Genomic DNA, 18,005 nt, shown 5'->3' on the forward strand with positions numbered 1-18,005 from the left:
CAATTGATTTTTATTGTCCAGCTTCTAAAACAAAGAACAGCGACACGCAGGGTGAGCAGTACCCATAAGCCCGGTTCTTCTTACATTTTAACCTATTTTCTGTCTTTGCCCCAGCTTCCTTGTTTCTGAAATCCATTCTAGCAGGTTGCAGTAGTTTCTCAACTGTGGATTGACTGGGCAGTCCCTCTCCTTACAGTCACGTCCTACAACACCTTACAGGGTTCTTACAGAGAAGTAACACAATCCTCCCCTAAAATCTTACAGAATTGTCATAATTCTCCAATTTCCTGAGTAGATTTCATGTAGGTTTAGGGTAATAATAAGTTTTTGTAATAAAAGTACTTCCAAGAAGTATCTTTGTATCTTTTCCCTTCAAGGGAGCAATGGATAAATTGGGAATTCCGCCTCCTGCTGCCCCATGGGTGGTGAGCAATCCCATCTCCTGCTCCTTTATAGCTAGAAACAGCACTGGTAAAAATAGCATTGCACTCGTACACACGGAGCAAACAGGAAAGTTTGGAAGCACCATGGTTACAGCAGGCTTCCGAATGCCAAGGGTGAGCACCAGCTGCCTGTTTTGTTCCTCTCCTCTCCTAAGATCTTTTTCCCCATGCTGCTTAACTAAGGCCTGATTTGGGGGAGCAAAGGACCCCCTTACATGCCTCGATCCCCCAGATTTAAGCAGGGCACTGAAGTGCCGGGGCTGTGGAGCTGCTGCTAGAAAATGACAGCTAATGGACCTACGAAAAGCAGAGCTCTACCATATCATTCATTAATCTGCTTCCCAGAGCTTGCTGTTGGATGCTGCTAAATGATTTACAAGCACCAACAGGCTATTTCTTGGGGAAGGATAGTGCTGTAAAGTGGCTGGGGAGAAGACAGAGCTGTTTGCTTCCTCTGTGGCTCCAGGTGTCGCGAGGAGTACGCCACACGTGCAGCCGTGTCCTCAAGGGCCAGGGGCTCCCTGGAGGAGAGGCAGGGTGGAGGAGATGGGCTCTGTGCTGGGGCATTGGCTATGTCCACGGGGCGTCAGCTCCTGGAGCAGCCTCCCCTGGCCATCCTGCTCCTCTCCATATGGGCCTCAAACACCCTTTCCGTCCCTGCAGCTGTGACAAACAGATGTTCAACCTCTTCTGTGAGCTGTCTCTTGTCTTCTTCTCCCTCCCTCTGATGGAGACTCCAGTGGCTGAGCTCCAAGCACGGCCAGCAGCCGCCTGGTGGGGAAGGACACAAGGTCTTTGCAGGGCTTTAGGAGAACCCTGGCCCCTCTCCCTGGAGCAGGATGCCACATGTGGTGGCAGAGACACTCCAGCTCCCACGCGTGGTGCAGGGGATAGGTACTTCTGAACTCTCCCCTGTTGTCCATTAACATCCTCTACAGCTAAAAGCACTCACACAACACAAGCCCATCAATGTTTCGCAAGCAGGGAGCAGTCCTGTAAGTGTCACCCTTCTGTGGCCCCGGGTCAGTGCCTCTGCTCCCTCCGGCCAGTGTCAGGCACCTAGGTGAAATACCTGGAGGCCCCCCTGGAAGTCCTCTCTTCAGCGGTGCTGGTGGCGAAGGACACCTCCTCATCCTCTTCATCCAGCTGGAGGCTGCCGGAGGACAGCCGCACCCGGGCCATGGATGACCGCAGCACCCGGCCGTACAGGGAGCAGTAGTCGGCAGCCAGGAGGTCAGAGTCAGAATCGCTGGACTCGGTGCTGCTGCCCACGTAGCGCTCGGCAGAGTGCCGCGGCCCTGGCACCAGCCCTTGCTGGGCTGGCACGTGCCGAAAGATGCTTGCTTTCCGGCTGCTCAGCACGGGGCACGGCCCCAGGGGCCTGAACTCAGAGCCGTAGGGGAATCGGATGGTTTTCATGTCTGACTGGCTCCAAGACCGCTTGGGAGGCTGCTCTTGGAGGCCATAATCAAAGGAGCAAGCCAGGGACCTGCTCTCCCCTGTTGGGGCCACGCTCACATCTGCTGCCATAAACGCAGCCTCACAATGAAAATCCCCAGCCCGGGTCCCACTTGGGCTCTGCCTGGGGGGTTTTGCTGTCATGGGGCCACATCCACCGCCTGTTCCTGCTGTGTCCTCGCCAGGTGCCGGGGCATGGCAGGGGGGCTGTGGGGGCCTGTCCAAGTAGAAGAGGACCTGTGGGGCTGGGGTGGCCATAGGTGGGGGGCACGGCACGTCCGTGTACACCAGCTGCCGGGTGCTCACCTCCCGCATGTTGCCCACCGAGGTGCTTTTACTGTTCCCGGTGAACTGGTGGTGGGGCCGAAAGGATGTCAAGGGGTTCCTGCCGCTGAAGAGGTCGGCGGGCTCCCACGCCCGCTCCAGCTCCAGCTCGGTGTAGAGCAGGGGGAAGGCGGATGAGCTTTTGGAGTGGGATAGGAAGGGGGGGGTTGCTTCAGGCTTGGAGCGCTCCAGCTCGGCGGCAAACGTCACCTCCACGGCGGAGCTCCGGCGCTGGCTGTCCAGCATGGGCTCGGAGGCATGCACCCCATTGGCATGGTAGGCGCCCCGGCTGCCGTAGGCCAGGCGCAGCTCCTCCACCTGAGCAGAGGCAGAGGGTGGGTGGGTGCCCAGAGCCCCGGCGGGGCAGGGGGCAGAGCAGGGCTGCCAGTGAGCCCCAGAGCTGAGGGTCTGGCTTGGCCTCCAGCTGAGCTCCGCCAGCTGGGGCTGCAATGCCAAGACCCCCTGGGCACGGCACTAGCTATCACCGATGCCACGAGGACATACCTGCTTGGAGACGTCCGTCAGGAGGTCTGGCGAGGAGCGGCACTGCCTCTCATCGTAGCGGGATGTGTAGTGCTTCCTGCAAGGCCAAGAGCATGGGTGGGTGCATGGCCAGGAGGGTCCCATCACCCATCACCCCCCCTCCAAGGCACTGCACCCCTCCATGCCCCCCAGTACCCCAGTACCTCTCAAAGGGCAGGCTCTTCATCTTTGCCTTCCTCCCATGCTCCAGGAGCTGCCTCTGCGTCCTCCCACTGCAGCAAGGGGGAAAAGGCATGAGCAGCACCATCAGCCTCGGCCCTGGGCATCCCCGCATCCCAGAGGAGGCGACAGGATGCAGCAGGACTGAGGCAGCAGTATCTCCAAGGAAAGCAGCTGTCGGGCATCGTCCCCTCGCATCCAGCCAGGGCCAGCATAAAGGGCTCAGAGCCATCCCCACACCCTTCCCGGCCCCACCAGTTTGGTTTTCCCCTGGAACTTTACCTGTAGCGGAAACTGGAGCCCTTGCTGCACAGAAGGGCTTTGGGCTTTGACTTGGGCTCTTCAGACAGCCTGAAGAAGGCATGGTACTCCACACACGTCTTCCAGAAAGCCTTGCAGGTGTCCCGGCTCGCCATGGTGAACTCCAGCGTGTCCTTGCACAGTGCCTGCGCAGCCAGAGACAAGCGAGCCAGCATCAGGGGCGCAGGGCCAGGCTCTGCCGTTTGCCCTTCTGACCCCCACTCCCCCCCCCGCAAAAGGACCTGGGCTGCCATCGGCTCTGGGCAGCGCAGCATCACCCAGCGGGGGTGGCACATGCCACGATTGGGGCCAGGGGAAGGAGAATCACCCATGAGCAACAGCAATGGATTTTATTCAAAATCGGGGACTTAGCATGGCTGATCCTCGGTCCACAGCTGCCTGCAACACAGTACTTACAGAGATGTTTGCATGGAGCTTGATGAGAAAATGCTTCCTCTTGAAACTCAGTTTGCGAATTTTGGACCAGTTGAATGTGTTGATCTTTGTATTGCCCTATGAGGACAGACACAGCAGTTAAAGCAGGATGGGGCAAGTCAGAATTGCAGAAGTACGATGGGCCAAGCCCTGAGCTTGCAGGACACTGCATGAGACCCCGACGCAGCGCTCACTGCTGCGGGGGTCTGAGGAAGGGGTGCCAGGATTTGGTCATTGACCCTCCCCTCCATCAATTGGTCCCAAAAATGGGAATTGAGATTCAGGGTTTAACTCTGCCCACTGAAGCTATTTGTAAAATGCTAGGATCCCAAGACAAACCTCACAGAGGTTAGAGGAAGGCAGAGAGCATCCCATCCATCCCAGCTCACGAGCCAGGTGAGTTAATGCAACATCAGGCCCCCCAAAATAAATAAGACCTTCCTCTCCTTTGCAGGGAAGTGTGACAGAGCTCAGCTCACTCTGATGCCTTTAGACCCAGCTTAAGCAGTCTGCAAGCGTACCTTGCCTCTCATTATCATTATGCATCAATTTAGACGCAGCCACACAACACTGGTGTCACAGCAGGACCAGGTAAAACTGCGTTACTCCATGCTGTGGCACGGAGACCCTCTCAGCTTTCTGGGAGAGCCCAGATTTTAATGGGCTCACAGATGCTCTAATCATGCATGAGGGGTGTTTATGGCTCTGAATAAATAACCAGGTCTGGCAGTGCTAATTATGAACAGAAGACCCACAGTTAGGATTTTTTTTTTTTCTGCTCTGGCAAGATGTTCCCAGGTTGAAATTAGCCAGTGTGGGAGGCAAGCACTGCTTCACGCCGGCTGCGAGGCAGTCTGTATTTATTCTGCAGCTACGCCGTGATTACAGCGTTATGTAATTTCACAGACGTGAGGTGGCTATTTTCGCTGGAAGATTATACGGTGAACATATGTGATGCAGCCGTGTAACCTGTGGTGCTTACATGGCCACGCTCGCTGTGACAAGGGCCAACAGAGCTGGGGCAGGCACAGCGGTGAGCAGCTGGTGCTGATGGCGATGGAGGGGCCAAGCCCCACAGCGATGCCCTCGGGCATCACCTCTGCGCCCAAGGTCTCCTGGGGCGTGCTCCCTTTTGTAGGATTTGGGAAGGTCTGGAGCACACAGTGGGGAAGAGAAGGGTCCCCCCCAACCAGAGGTGATGTCTTTGGGGAAAGGCCACCCCACCTGGGTGCTGGCAGCCCACCCCAAGCCCTGGGCTCACCCGCAGGACCAGCACCCCCATGTGCGTCACGGCCAGGTTGATCTGTGTCCCCTCGCCATCGCTGGCAGGGTGCAGGCGAATCCCGTACATCTCCAGCTTCCTGGCCACATCCAGCAGCTGAACGTCCGACTCGGCTGGCGTCTTCCCACTGGAGACACAAACACACCGAGAAGCAACAAGAGTGTGAAGGCAGCCGCTGAAATGGGCTGAAAAAATACCATTTTGGATGTGCACGTGCTGGCATCGCACACACACACCCCCCCCCCCCCCCCAGCCCTGCCTGCTGATGGGAGCAGCCCTGCCGGCAGGCGCCCATCGCGTGCTTTGGGTGGGCAGCTGTGGTGCAGAGCAGCCCTTACCTGTGTCTCCGGTGGTAGTGCATGATCTTGTTGTCCAGGTACTCCTGGTTGGGCAGGTACCTGTGGGTTGCCAGGTGCTGCTGGTCCGTCTCCTCGTGGAAGTCACCCAGCTCAGCTGCGGGGGACATAGAGAGAGCAGGGTTAGGCTGCAGGGGTCACCGCAGAGGGAACCCCAGGCTGCACAGCCAAAGCAAAGCCCCCTTGGACCCCATCCCCAGGGAAGGGGCACTGTCCCTGCAGGCACTCGCCTGCCCTTACACTGCAGCAGGTGGGAGACGAGCAGTGCCGCGCTCTTGTCACTGCAGGGCAGCTGCCCCAGTGCCAGGTCCTTCTTGATCTGGAGGGTGAAGAGGTACCTGTGGAGGAGGACAGGAGCACACCCTGAGGCAGGGCCGGGCTCAGCAGAGAGCCTGGCGCTGGGCTGAGCCCCGAGGGCTCTGCTGCGGAGGGGCTGTCTGCCCCATGCCTCTCCCTGCACTCGCCCGTGTTTCAACCCAAGGGACACAGGTCTGCGGGGGGAGCATGGAGCCCCTGCATGACCAGTATGCCCCTGCCGTTGAAATGCCCATTAGTAGGTCTCAGAGTTAACACCCCTTTATGCTTTGGAGGGCTTTTGCATCTCTCAGGGCTAATGTTCTGCAGAAGCACTGTCTTAGTTTTGTTCGTTTAGTTCCTGTTCACAATGCCTGCTCTAAAACGTAAGAGCTAACAATGTCAGTTTTAAAAATAAAATTAAAGAAGTTCTTCGTTCAGAACACAGCTTGAGGCAGGAGCTAGACAGAGCAAAGTCAGACTTGGTGCCCAACTGCTAAAGCATTTGGCACTAAACAAATTTCAGCCTCTTAAGACGGTGGATCCTTCAAGTGGATTTTGTTTAAAAACAGAGGATCAAGAAAAGATACTTTCTCAGTTTTTGTTTTGCAAAGTACAGAACTCTGTCAATTCTTAGGATAACCGCTGCCCACAGACAGGTTCGGGTGGATGAAGATAAGGAATTAAATGCATGATTCGCAATTGCAAAAATATAGGACTATGTGGTAAGAAAGTAATAGAACAAGTACCGTACCTGGTCAGCTCTTCTCTCAGATGGCCGGGGTCCACTGGGAAAAATTTCACCATAAATTTGAAAAGAACCTCCTTAGGATCTTAAAACACAACATCTTCATAAGTTTTCTTTTACATATCTCTTGAGAACATTTACAACTCTCTTCACACATGCTGTCTCCTTACAGAGTAAATTACTCTGGGCCCTTCCAAAGCAGGGCTGGGAGCCCTGAGCGTGAGGGACTCCAGCCTGCCCCCAAGGACCAGCCTGCCCAGACCCCCAGCATTACCAGTGGAAGCGAACAGGGAGTTGGACGCCTCAATAATACTAAAGAGAAAATGACCCAGCAATTCTTTAAATTGCAAAGACCCCTGCCAGGAGGGGGTTTCCATGGAGTGGTGGCGTGGGTGCTTGTCTGGAGTGTGGCCATCAGTGGGGCTGTACATTAAATGCAGTCCTCCAAGCACTTTGGATGTAACAGCTCCGTAGGATGCTGTTCGGGCAAAGCTTTTTTGTGGGATGAGTGAGAGCAAGCAGCCAAGCCCAAGGCAAAGAGCATGGAGGGAGGGAGGCAGGCAATTTTGTAGGCACCGACTGTCCCAGGACACCATGGAACAGCTCCAGGGCTCCTGGAGGGACAGGGTCCTGCCAGAGCAGGCCAGAAAGGACATGGAAAAAGAAATTGGTGCTTGAAATAATCCCGCTTCTGGTGCACCCAGAAAGGGAAGGCTCTTTATTGGGCTTTCCCCTTGCAGGGAAATTCATGCAAACACTTTACTGCAGCCTCCCCATGGCAAATGCTGGGGTCGTGGCTTTGTGCTCTTAACCACCTCTTGGTCATCACGTATTTGGGGAAAATATCATTTGGTTCATTGCGGGGGTGGAAACAGGCATAGGCTGGAAGGGGCACTGTGTTAACATTGGTTCTGGCTATGGCAGGCTGAATTCAGGTCAGGCTCCGCAGCATCTCTGTGCGGCGGCACGGGGAGGCCGGGGGCTGGAGCGGAGCGGGGGAGCCTGCGAGGCACACGGCTAACCCTGCTTCATGCAGGGCTTGCGCCGCGCAGGCGCTGGGCTGCCGAGAGCTGCAAAGGGGAAAGGAGGGCATGCAGGGAGCGATGCCTGCCGCTCTGCCAGCACAGCAATGCGCGCACACGCAGCCGCCCCTGCTCCTCCGCCAAGCTGTCAGGTTATTAACAGCTCAAGCCTAAAATGGTGCAGATACCAGATTGCAAAGGCAGCGGCATTTCTACAGGATTTTATCCGGGCTATGGTGTCTTTGCAAACAATCCTGCCCAGCCTCACACTATAAAATGAGCTCAGGTAAATGCTGGAAACCAGAGCTCCTGTCCCCCCAGCAATAACACTGCACAAATGTGTCCGCACTATTCTGCCACTGGCAGTGATTTAGAAGAATTTTATTCTTGAAATACTTACTTTTGACTTGCTTTGTTATAGGTTTTAGTGGTTCCAACCAGACCTGAAATAAGTCAATGAAGAACTGGGTGAATAAACGGCACAAGAGACAGGGAATGAAAGCAGCAGCATCATGCTAGAATGCAACACAAAAATGTTGGCCAGCTCGGCTGCTGCGGCAAGCTGTCCCGCTGGGCAGCCTGGCACGCATCGCTACGGATAAACCCCATGGGCCGTGGCCATCACCAGGGCTTTGCCAACTGGCTTGTGGCTCCCCTTGTAACTTCCATTTTCAAGGGGTTTTTGGCACCATGGCAAAAGTTTCCACTGAAATTTTCTATCTGCTATTTCAGGGAGGTGCTAGCAAGCCCCCAGCCATGCGGGCGGCTGCTGCGAGGATGCGGCACGGTGCAGCACCGGGGCCCCACGCCGCGAGCCGCACTCACGTGGTTCCCAGCCTGGCTGCGAAACTCCAGCCCAAAGTACTCCTTCTCCACAAGGTTGAGGTGGCTGCAGGTGAGGTTGAACAGCCCTTTTCCGCAGGATTTTTGCTAGCAAACAAACACACCACGGAAGCAGCAGGTTAGGCAACGCTGACAGCAGCAGTGATGGGATTTCACTGAGATGGGGAAGAAGTCTTAGCTCCCTGCCTTCACCCCGAGAGGAGCTGTGGGATTTTTCCTGCAGCAAAACCTTACTTGATAAATGCTGTTGGCTTCAGCATGTGGGACAGGACAACAGCATGCTGCGTGCCCCTTGCTTCTGCTCTTGGAAATCAGATTCCTTCTCATCACTTCTCTCCTTTATTAAGGAATGTAAACCAGAAAGGAAAGAAGAGGAGAGAAACCTTGCTTTTGACTCACCTTTGGCAACCGTTGCTGCCCGGGCTGCTCTATCCCTGGCAAACCAGTGAGCGATCCCTGGGACGAGCATCCACCCGAGTCAGGGGCGGCTGTGGCAAACGTGCTCAATTAAGAGCAAACGGGAGCACACCTCCAACCTGCGCAGCGAGCCTGCGTGCCATAACAGCCTGCGACTGGATTGCCAGGGACGAGCTACTATTATGGTTAATGGTAATTAACAGCAACAGGACCCTGTGGAGATCCTGCGCCTTGGGCCCTGGGTCATCCGTGCACTTTAGCAATATTAATTAAGTGGCACTACGTGCTGATAAGGTAGGCCAGGCTGTAGTTATTCCCAGTAAACAGAAACACTCAGAGGGTGTTTTGCTTGACTTGTTGCCGTGCTGTGTGACACAGCTGGGGAACAACCTGGGAGGCCCCTGACTTCAGAAAATGCTCCAGAAAGCACTAGAAATGAACCTGGCGGTGACCCACCCCAGCAAAAAACCCTGCTATTCCTTTATCAACTTGTGAAAAGCAGACCAAAAATGACCATGGGTTAGTGCAAAAGCAAGCCGGAGCAGAGAGGCTGGGTTAGACAGCTGCTAAATTACGGGATTCTGGGTGATGGAGGTGAAGGCAGGCTGCAGTTCCCCGTGCCAGCGGCTGCTCCCGGCAGGGACGGGAGGGACCCCGGCTGCTGGCGGTGATGCACACTAATAACCACCTTTCACAGCTTCTCCTGGGATGAAATTGCTGGCTCCGTGCTCAAAGGCTGCTGAAAAGTGATAGGGTAATAACAGCATTCGCTCTGCAGTACTCCCGGTTCTCCTCAAAATTACTAGATCACAAGGGTAATTAAAACAATTATAAATGTTTATTTCCAAGCTAGAATTTTCTAGCATGAAAGGCCTGGCCTTTGTCAGGCAGCCAGGAAAGACAAGCATTTCTTACCAGGTTATTACCCACCACGTGTCTGCTGGGAGCAACCCGCTCTCCTCCAAGCCCAGCGCCGCCCAGGGCAGTGGAGACGAGCAGCTCTATCCCAAGGAAAACCTGCTCACGGGGGAGACGGAGCCTGGTGATGCAGGGGATGGTTTAAAAGCAGAGGCTTTCCTCTTGCCGAGTTGTGCTTGCAGGTGCCCCATCCTGGGTTTGTGGGGTGCCAAGGCCCCATCCCGTGCTGCTGCGAGCACCGGGGTACGGTTGTGCTCAGGACAGAATCAGGCAAGAGCAGGGGGCCGTGCCGGAGGAGCGTAGTGTGAGGCAGGAGCGTGACATGTGGGGCTGGGCACCCCACATCCAACCCAAAATGTGCCTTCAATGACATGGCAGGGCCAGGTATCACCCACAGGCACAAACCCCTGTGTGGTGGAAAGGAGAGGCTGCGCTCGTCCCTCCTCTCCATGGTGGAAGCAGCTGGGACTGTAAGCAGTCTAAGAAAGCAAGAGGCACATCCAGAGGAAGACAGCAACATGTGTGACCCACGGGGACGTGCACACCCATCCCCAAAGGACACCCTGGCAGCACTCGCGCTCCAATGGCAAAGCCACATTTCTGCAGCGTTCCCGGTAGCACGGGCTGCTGCACCCAGATCTGCGATTTAGTGGGGAGCAACAGCTCATGGGATTTGGTGAGATCTTCCCCCACCACCTCAGGAGATGTCCCCTGGGTGGTGTCTTCTGCATGGCCGTAGCTGGCATGCAATGCCATGCATCAAAAGCCACCAGCCTCGACGCTCCCCATGCCCTCGCTGGACCAGTGCATGTACAGCCAGCTCTGCACATCTCCTGTCAATGAATTCCCACTCATCATAAGGGACACGAGACCACAGGAGACTTTGTCCTTCACTCAGCCCCAGCAATTCGTTTGTCTGGGCTTGTTTGGTTTGCCTTTTCTTTCTTTTTTTCCTTCCCATTGAATCTTGCCCTGTAGCAAATTCCACTAGCAGAGATGCCCAGGCTTTGTCTGCCGAAGCTGCAAAGTGGTTCCCCCTTTCTGTGATGCTCTGGGAGGGCTCCCGAGGCTGCCCAGGCTCAGGGCTGCTTTGTTTAAACCCTTTCCAGGGAGAAGAGGAGTGACTTTATGGGCAAGAGCACATGCCAGGTCACAGCTCTAGGTATCCAGAAGGGGAAGGAAAAAGGGAGGGAGCTTTGCAATAGCTCCTCTCAGTGCAAGAAACCCATTAAAGGCTGACCTGTGACTGTCCCTCTGCCCGGGCACTGGGGCAGCAGATCCTACTGCCCTCCCAGCGCAAGGCACAGGGCTCGCTGGCATGGCTGGCAGCATCCCAGCAAGATCCCATCCACATCAAGGCTCAGCCCTGGGGCGTTCAGCAGGGAGGGCACAACAGGGGACAGCTGGAGATGTGCCAGGCCCCCCCCCCCCCCCCCGCCTTCCCCTGCCCTGGAGGCTCAGAGCCAGCTTGTCGGTGCCATCCCGGGAACCACCTCCAGTGCCCAGCTGAAGGAAATCCTGGGAGCTCAGCAGCCGTGGAGAGGGTGCCAGGTCCCGGCTGTCTGTGAGGATGCAGATGGAGGCAGAAGCCTTCCCGGGCCAGCACCGGGAAAGGAACTTGTTCCCGTGCAAAGCTGGACTGGAAATGAGACTGCACGTGCCGGCAGCTGTGGTACCCACGCGAGGCAGGTACAGGTTCATACACCGAGCACGAGGCGGAGGGGGAATCAGGCCTGCCGTGTTTTCTCTTTTTTGTCCTTTTCCCTCCCATTATACTGAAGTACCGCACATTCAAAAGAGCTTTCCAAGGTCAGGAGGGGTTTAGGAAGAGCTGCTTGAAATATCTGCTCAAAACTTAGCCCAAAGCAATCCTTTTATAATGAAGAAGTCACTAATTCAACTACTCATTTATCGTACCCGTACAGCATCAAATGCATGAAATGCCTAAAAGGGGTTTCCAATACCATTCCATGCTAAAAAAGGAAATGACCAGGAGTTGCTCTAATGGAAGCTATTTGCTGCAATAACATGTCGTGCAGAGCTATAGTGCTGTGAGGGTTTTGGGCAAAAAAGAAAGCAGAGCTGGAAAAAAAATGCAGCAACATTGTACCAGCAGCATGTTTTAAACTGTCTCTTGCTATGCCCTGATCTAATCAATTTGGAAGAAAAAAAAAAAAAAGGCATTTTAAAACGACTAGTCTCATTTTTAAGCTGACTCCAGGTCTAGTATACATTAACTAAACTAAATCAAACAACTCCCATACTGTGCCAAGGGATGGAACTGCCTTACAATCCTCTTTTGTGCAAAATGCTATCGCAAAGAAACAGAGGAGTAGTGCGTCCGAGACCGAGCAGTTCTCAGGCTATGCTATAAAACCAGGGGACGGGACAGTCTAAGAAAGGTAATAGAACTTGAAAAAAACAGTTTTATATTAAACACTCTGGTCCCATAGGAGATGCAGGTAAGTGCTAGAACAGCTCTACTTGAATTAGCTACTTCAATTAGCTACTGTGACTATCAAATCTTAACCAACAACAAATGCTCAATCAATCACGCTTGTAAAAAGATATGTTTCTAACACAGAGGCAAGATATATCTAGTTTCAGTCATCTATATACATATATATATATATATATATATATATATAAAAATCTAACACCATAGATACCAACACTTAACATTTAAAACCTATCATCTCAGAGCTAGCATTTATTAAATGTGAATTACTAATGACAGTGTGTTGTGGGACACTGTCACACAGAAAATAAGATACAGTGAGTTTTAGTCCTCAGCTATTCACAAAACCGCATGGTTTTCTTTTTCAGCTGAATGCCCAGGAAGAGATGCATGCAGATATTTCTCACCAGGGGTAATTTGGTTAAATATGCTATTTTTATTCTGTTACCAGATTTTTCTTCCTTGTTGAATGCTTATACCGGCAGCCAGACAAATAAGAGGCGAACGTGATACTTGTCAAAAACATCACTTCATATTACCTGATTTCCAAAAGATGAGACCAAATAAGTAAAAGCCATTCCTCCTTCTTTATAAATAATGCCAATAAGAGGGGAGAGCAGGAGTGTGTTGGTGCTGAAAGACACTTAGCAATCAGCGCTACAACCTTTTTTTGTTTTTTTTTTCCTTTGTTTTTTGTTGTTGTTGTTTTTTAAAGCTGAAAACCAGAAGCTATCAGAGACCATGCAATCCTTCCGAGCAGCAACAACTTCATTAACTAGCACAAAAACCCAGTAAGAATACAATACCCACTTACATCAACTACAAAGATCTTCTGGGAGTCATCCAGAAACTGGACTTTCAGGTGCAGCATCCTCGAGCACGCGGCTGGGCGTGCGGCAGGCGCGGGGGTCCTAGCGATGTGAGCGGCGTGCCGGGAAGGGAGCCCTGACTCCTTGTGCACACATAATTTCCCTCTCAGCTGGATGGAGAAGGCTGCAGTCACAGACGTGGAGCGGAGGCTGGAGCAAAGGAACAGAATGCCTAAAAACAAGTGTAAAAAAAAAAAAAAATACTGATACCTCCCCTGGTTTAAATACCACCACTGCGTTAAAGGATATTTTCCCCCTGTGAATTATGGGTGTATTAATAGGGGAAAGGCTGTGCAGCAGCTCTACAAGAGTGGCACTAATAGGGCTGAGACAAACACTGAGCTCTTACAGCTGGTGGTGAGCAATGCGAGGGCAAAGCGAGCCCACCCTTCACACCGCGGGGTCAGGGAAGAAGAGCCCAGTGGCTCTCCTGCCAAAGTCACCAAGCAGCGAGCGTCACCTTTTCTCTGGTCTGGTTAAGGTGAGGTGAGTCTCACACTTGCTCCGTGAGATGGGCAGATAAGGTCCTGTCTGCTGAGCAGATGTGTGCAGACGTGGCCAGCGGGCTGATGTACTTTGCCGGAGACTGGGAAATGTTTCCAACTGAATTTGAAACCAGGTGGGTCCTTCCCAGGAAGGCAGAGGAGGACCTGCTGCTAATTCCTGGCTTGCACCCTGGTTTGGCAGCTTAGTGAAATCTCACAAGCCTTTGAGACAACCTGGTTCCCGTTTCACACCTGAAAAGCCCACGTCCCCGCACACTAGTTCATCCTCCGAGTGCCAGAGCCAGCTGCCCGCCCTCGAAACCCCTGGGGCTCAGCCCAGGCTGCTGGGTGCAGCCTCCCCACGGCGTGGTGGGTGCCTGGGGCTCGCACTCGTGCTGTTTCTCTGCCCCAGCTCCTGCGGGGCTGTGATAAACTGCCTGAACTCTCTGCCCACTCTTGTCCGGCAGAACCCCCCTCACTGAGCATTTGGATGAAGGCAGTGTTTGGGCAGGAGCTCTCACTTGCAGAAATAAATTCACCAAGTAGCGCCAAAAGGCAGGCGCTGGACTGTCATAGGGGATCGTTATTGCTGCTGTTGCTGGAAAAAGCCTGTGGGACCCAGAGCAATGGAAACACATCCCAGCAAACCGAAAAAGCCACGCTAAGTGCTGCGGAGATTTTGCTTGTTGCTTCCTTCCCAGTTTCCAATGAAACATCCACTGTGAGTCACTCCAAGCCATTTGCTGTGGTCCCTCTTGTGCTTCCCAAATATTCCTGGGGATGTCAGGACAGAGCCTGTCAGAGTACACACTTAGCTTGCCGTCTGGGCTGCAGAGAGGAAAAACATAGAGCTTTTTAGCTATAGAAAAACTTATTAGTCTTCTACTGACTGGGACAAAAAAGAAGCATGGATGTTAAGGCAAATCTGCTTTTCCGTGTGAATCTGTTCCACAAAGCAGCTGAGCTCATCTTCTGCCAGTGGCCAGGAGGGGCTGGCTGCACTGAGTCCAGAGACCAAATTTCCAGTGCTGCCCTTGGCCCGGGGTCTGAGCTCTTTGTGTCACGGGAGAAGGGCGGTGTCATGTACAAAGCATCTGGGGGGGCTGAGGGCACTCTCTCTCTGCAGTTTTAAATGTTCGTGCCATCAAATACTGATGGGCATTGAGGAGAAGAGCAGCACTCCTGGGAGCAGCTCACACATCGCAGGCAAGCTTTTGAGACAACCTGGTTCCCGTTTCACACCTGAAAAGCCACCTGCCTCCACCACGGCAGCACTAGGAGCATGGAAGGAACACTGGACCAGCACAGGAGTATGATGGAGGAGCCCCCAAACCCCAGAAGAAGCCAGACCTCCCTGCTACAGGCTTTCCTGGCATGCTGGGGTCACCGAGCCTGGGCTCCATGGATCCTATTAGAAGCCGAGCACCGGCCAGCCAGGTTGTGGGTGGAAGAAAAGAGTTTTTCTCACTACCATGGCATGAAGGAAGGGGACTGCGCTGGGTTTATCAGGGCCTCTAGCCACCCTATAGAGGCATTCATGCAGACAGTGTGGAGTCAGCAGAGGCAAAAAAGGTAAATGAGGACTTTTTCGGAGTAGGAGAGTAAGGGACGACCAGAAGGGATGTGACCTGGGACATAGGGATTGTTGCTGAGAGCAGAGGAGATCCACTGCCTCCGCAGACAAGAGACCCATTTTACCCCCACCCATCTCCTTCCTTCTGGAGGTGACTTTGGGGCCGGCCAGAGCAGGACACATGGGGAGCACCAGTGGCCCAGGAGGAGCAACCCTGGCTCCTGGCCTGAGTCGGTGCTGACCTCCAGCCAGGCACATATGTCCTCCTTATCCACCAGGGCAGGAAATAATGTGGAAATGGTGCGGGAAAGCACGGAAAAGGTGAAGGGCGAGCACAGCCGTACCAGCAGGCAGGGAGGGGATCCCGAGCAGCAGCACCGGAGCACAGCAGGGTCTGAGCAGCAGCATGTCGGAGTGAGTACCGCTTCAGGGCTGTTTGCTCAGACAGCTCGGCCCTTGGTTTTTAATACTCTGAACCCTGCTACCATCATCCTGCATCGCACCAGCTCTCCTAGGCAGGACTTCAGTCCACTGAGTGCATCCGATCCCATATTAGGCTGGATGGTATTGCCTTGAATCAGGGTCTTCTTCAGCCTCTCAAACACCCCAGTGTTTGCCAGGATGGACCGAGCAGAGCAAGAAACAAGAAGTCTCCTTCCTCCCAAAGCCCATTGCCCGTTTTGCAAGGTGAATTTTCACACCAGTCTTTTACAGTTTGCTCGTTTGCTCCCCCATTGGCCCTGGAAGCGGGGACAGCCTGCAGGGCATCTGACGGAGAGCTGAGTCACTGCGGTTACAGAACCTCCCGAAATGGTGAGCCACCGACACCGAAACAGTGAGCCACCGGCACTGGGCAGCAAGAGAGTTCAGCAGTCTTCCTCCAAAAGGGCTCGCTTTGTGCCCTGGAGATGGGCAAGACAATGCCCCAAACCTCCCCAGTCCCTCCCCGAGTCACTCCTGGGAGAGGAGCAGGCTCTGAGAGAGCAAACTCTGGCAGAGAAGATGCATAACGCGCATGAGTACCCGCGGCTGCGAGGGCAGGCTCCCGGCAGAGCAGAAGTGCCTGGCCACCAAGGGAGCGCACGCTGCTCCGCCTGCATCACGGCAGTCCCAGCTCTAGTGCTGCCGTACCATCTGCTTTGGCGTGCTTATCTTCAAATTCGGTTTAGAGGAAAGGGGAAGATGACGGCTAGATAAAGCCATGGAATAGAGATCTGCCAGGGGATTTTAAACACCAAGACAAGAACCCGTACCCGGCTCATTGCTGAGAAGGAGAAACACTCATCCTGTTTTTCACACTCAGAGCATTTGCTGTTGGCAGCTGCTGGAGGCAGGGACTCACCTAGGTGGACTTTGGTCTGTGGTGGCCTTTCAAACACTTACATTACACCTCCTCTTCCTCAGCCGGAGCTGCTGGGAGAACATCCACATTCACTTCTCACCCAGCCGTAGCCCTCCCGACCGCAGGGCCAGCGAGCAACACGGCTGCTTGCCCGCCACCGCTGGGAGCAGGCTCAGGCACAGCCAAAGTCCTTCTGAACCACACTAGGCACACAAGAGGAATATCGTCAGCTGGTTAATAAATCTAAGGCACAGCACCAATACCGCAAAAGAGCAAAATTTCTTTCCAGAATAGGGTACCTACAACATTCCTGCTGCCACACCAAAGGGAATTGTTTCATTCTCAGCTGTGGTCCTGGCTTAGGTATTAGTTGCTTTAAATTTCTTTATAAAATATCCCCCCCAAAAAGGCATTTTCAAAAAACAATGCCTGAAAGAACTAAGTTTGTTTGGCTTAAAAAGAGAAGAAAGAGGGAACAACAAAGGTCTCCCGATACATGCAGGACCATTCCAGGAGGACAGATCGGCTGTGCTCCCAAGCTACAGGGAAAACAAAGCAATTGCTGGACATTGCAGGAAAGATCTGAGTTAGGTCCTAGGAAAGACCCTTAAACTGTGAGGTAGGGGAAATACTGGAGCAGGCTGGAAAAGCCAGGGGTGTCTCAGACAGCAGTCTGGTGGGGACGGTCCAGGCACACTTGGTCCTGCCTTTAAACCTTTAACAGTGACTATCATTTTTCATTCACTTCACAAGTCATATCATATCTTGAGCATATCTCAACAGTTACAGTTGACTTGCCAAGTCCTGCCCTTCTAAAAACTTCTGCCCCAGAACCATTCTATTCATTGAGTATAATAAACAATGATACATTTGCATTTCCATCAAATTTTGCTTGCCAAACATCAGCTAAACAGTCTGACATCACTGTGCTGTAACTTATTACTCATAAGTAATTGCTGTGAAAATGAAAATGATTGCATTTTTAATTTTGTGGTTTCGGTGGGTTTTGCCCATTGGCTTCGAAGTGCGGAATCAGGCCTCTCTGACCAGCACTTTGTTTTGATACCAGCAGGTGACATTACACAGCATCGTTTTTTCTCCAGTTTGCCCCAGTCCTACCAAGAACATCCTACCGTGGTGCCTCCTCATCTCGCTAACATGCCCACCGAGAGCTGCATTTACGGCAATGCAACATCACAAATATTATTCGCTGAAAGCAGCTCCGCAGACACCCTCGTGTTCAGCAGCATTAATAACTTGTCTGCAAAACCGAATGAGACTGGCAGGAGGGGAGCAGCTTCTGTGCGTGAACACTGACAGGAGAAGTGAAGGTGCACACCCCTAGCGTTAGACTGGAAATTAAGACACGCTTAAAGAAGAATTGCACCTTCTGACAGTCTGACATGGGGCGGTCGTTCCAGTGCAGGTGATGACACGATTACACGCTAGCTATACAAATTATTTGCGTCGGTGTTCAGCTGGTAAGGATTACAAGATAAACAGGGACAGGGGTTTTGGGAGCCGTCTGGCTGCTGTGCAGGCAGCTCTCCTGCAGGCAGGCAGCCCAGCAAAACCAGCAGACCCGAGGAGTTCAGTACCACGCGCAGGCACGCGTGCGGGAGCAGAGCGTGACCCTGACGTGGCGAGAAGCATGGTGCTCTTTCAGCTGCTAGACCCGGTTGCAATAATAAAAAAAGAAATAGGTTTAAGCACTAAGCCAAATTAAAAGTCAATCG

The 18,005-nt window shown here is 53.3% G+C and overlaps 1 protein-coding gene across 1 annotated transcript in view; it reads right to left on the minus strand.

The window, feature by feature from the left end:
- The window catches only part of FRMD7 (FERM domain containing 7), a 26,452-nt gene continuing 8,447 nt past the window's right edge, over window positions 1-18,005 (minus strand). The window contains exons 5-18 of the mRNA XM_087748985.1: window positions 15,272-16,472; window positions 13,330-14,182; window positions 12,815-13,041; window positions 8,190-8,294; window positions 7,765-7,807; window positions 6,349-6,427; window positions 5,541-5,638; window positions 5,283-5,397; window positions 4,924-5,071; window positions 3,645-3,740; window positions 3,210-3,373; window positions 2,912-2,980; window positions 2,730-2,805; window positions 1-2,543 (exon numbers count right to left, since the gene is read on the minus strand). Of these exons, the coding sequence (XP_087605111.1) occupies window positions 1,503-2,543; window positions 2,730-2,805; window positions 2,912-2,980; window positions 3,210-3,373; window positions 3,645-3,740; window positions 4,924-5,071; window positions 5,283-5,397; window positions 5,541-5,638; window positions 6,349-6,427; window positions 7,765-7,807; window positions 8,190-8,294; window positions 12,815-12,871 (2,091 nt within the window). The 5' untranslated portion in view covers window positions 12,872-13,041; window positions 13,330-14,182; window positions 15,272-16,472 and the 3' untranslated portion in view covers window positions 1-1,502. The remainder of the gene's footprint in view (window positions 2,544-2,729; window positions 2,806-2,911; window positions 2,981-3,209; window positions 3,374-3,644; window positions 3,741-4,923; window positions 5,072-5,282; window positions 5,398-5,540; window positions 5,639-6,348; window positions 6,428-7,764; window positions 7,808-8,189; window positions 8,295-12,814; window positions 13,042-13,329; window positions 14,183-15,271; window positions 16,473-18,005) is intronic.

The sequence above is a fragment of the Nipponia nippon genome, unplaced genomic scaffold, assembly GCF_047370975.1.
Source record: "Nipponia nippon isolate SJK-2023a ecotype South Korea unplaced genomic scaffold, ASM4737097v1 scaffold_12, whole genome shotgun sequence".
Taxonomy (NCBI): Eukaryota; Metazoa; Chordata; class Aves; order Pelecaniformes; family Threskiornithidae; genus Nipponia; species Nipponia nippon.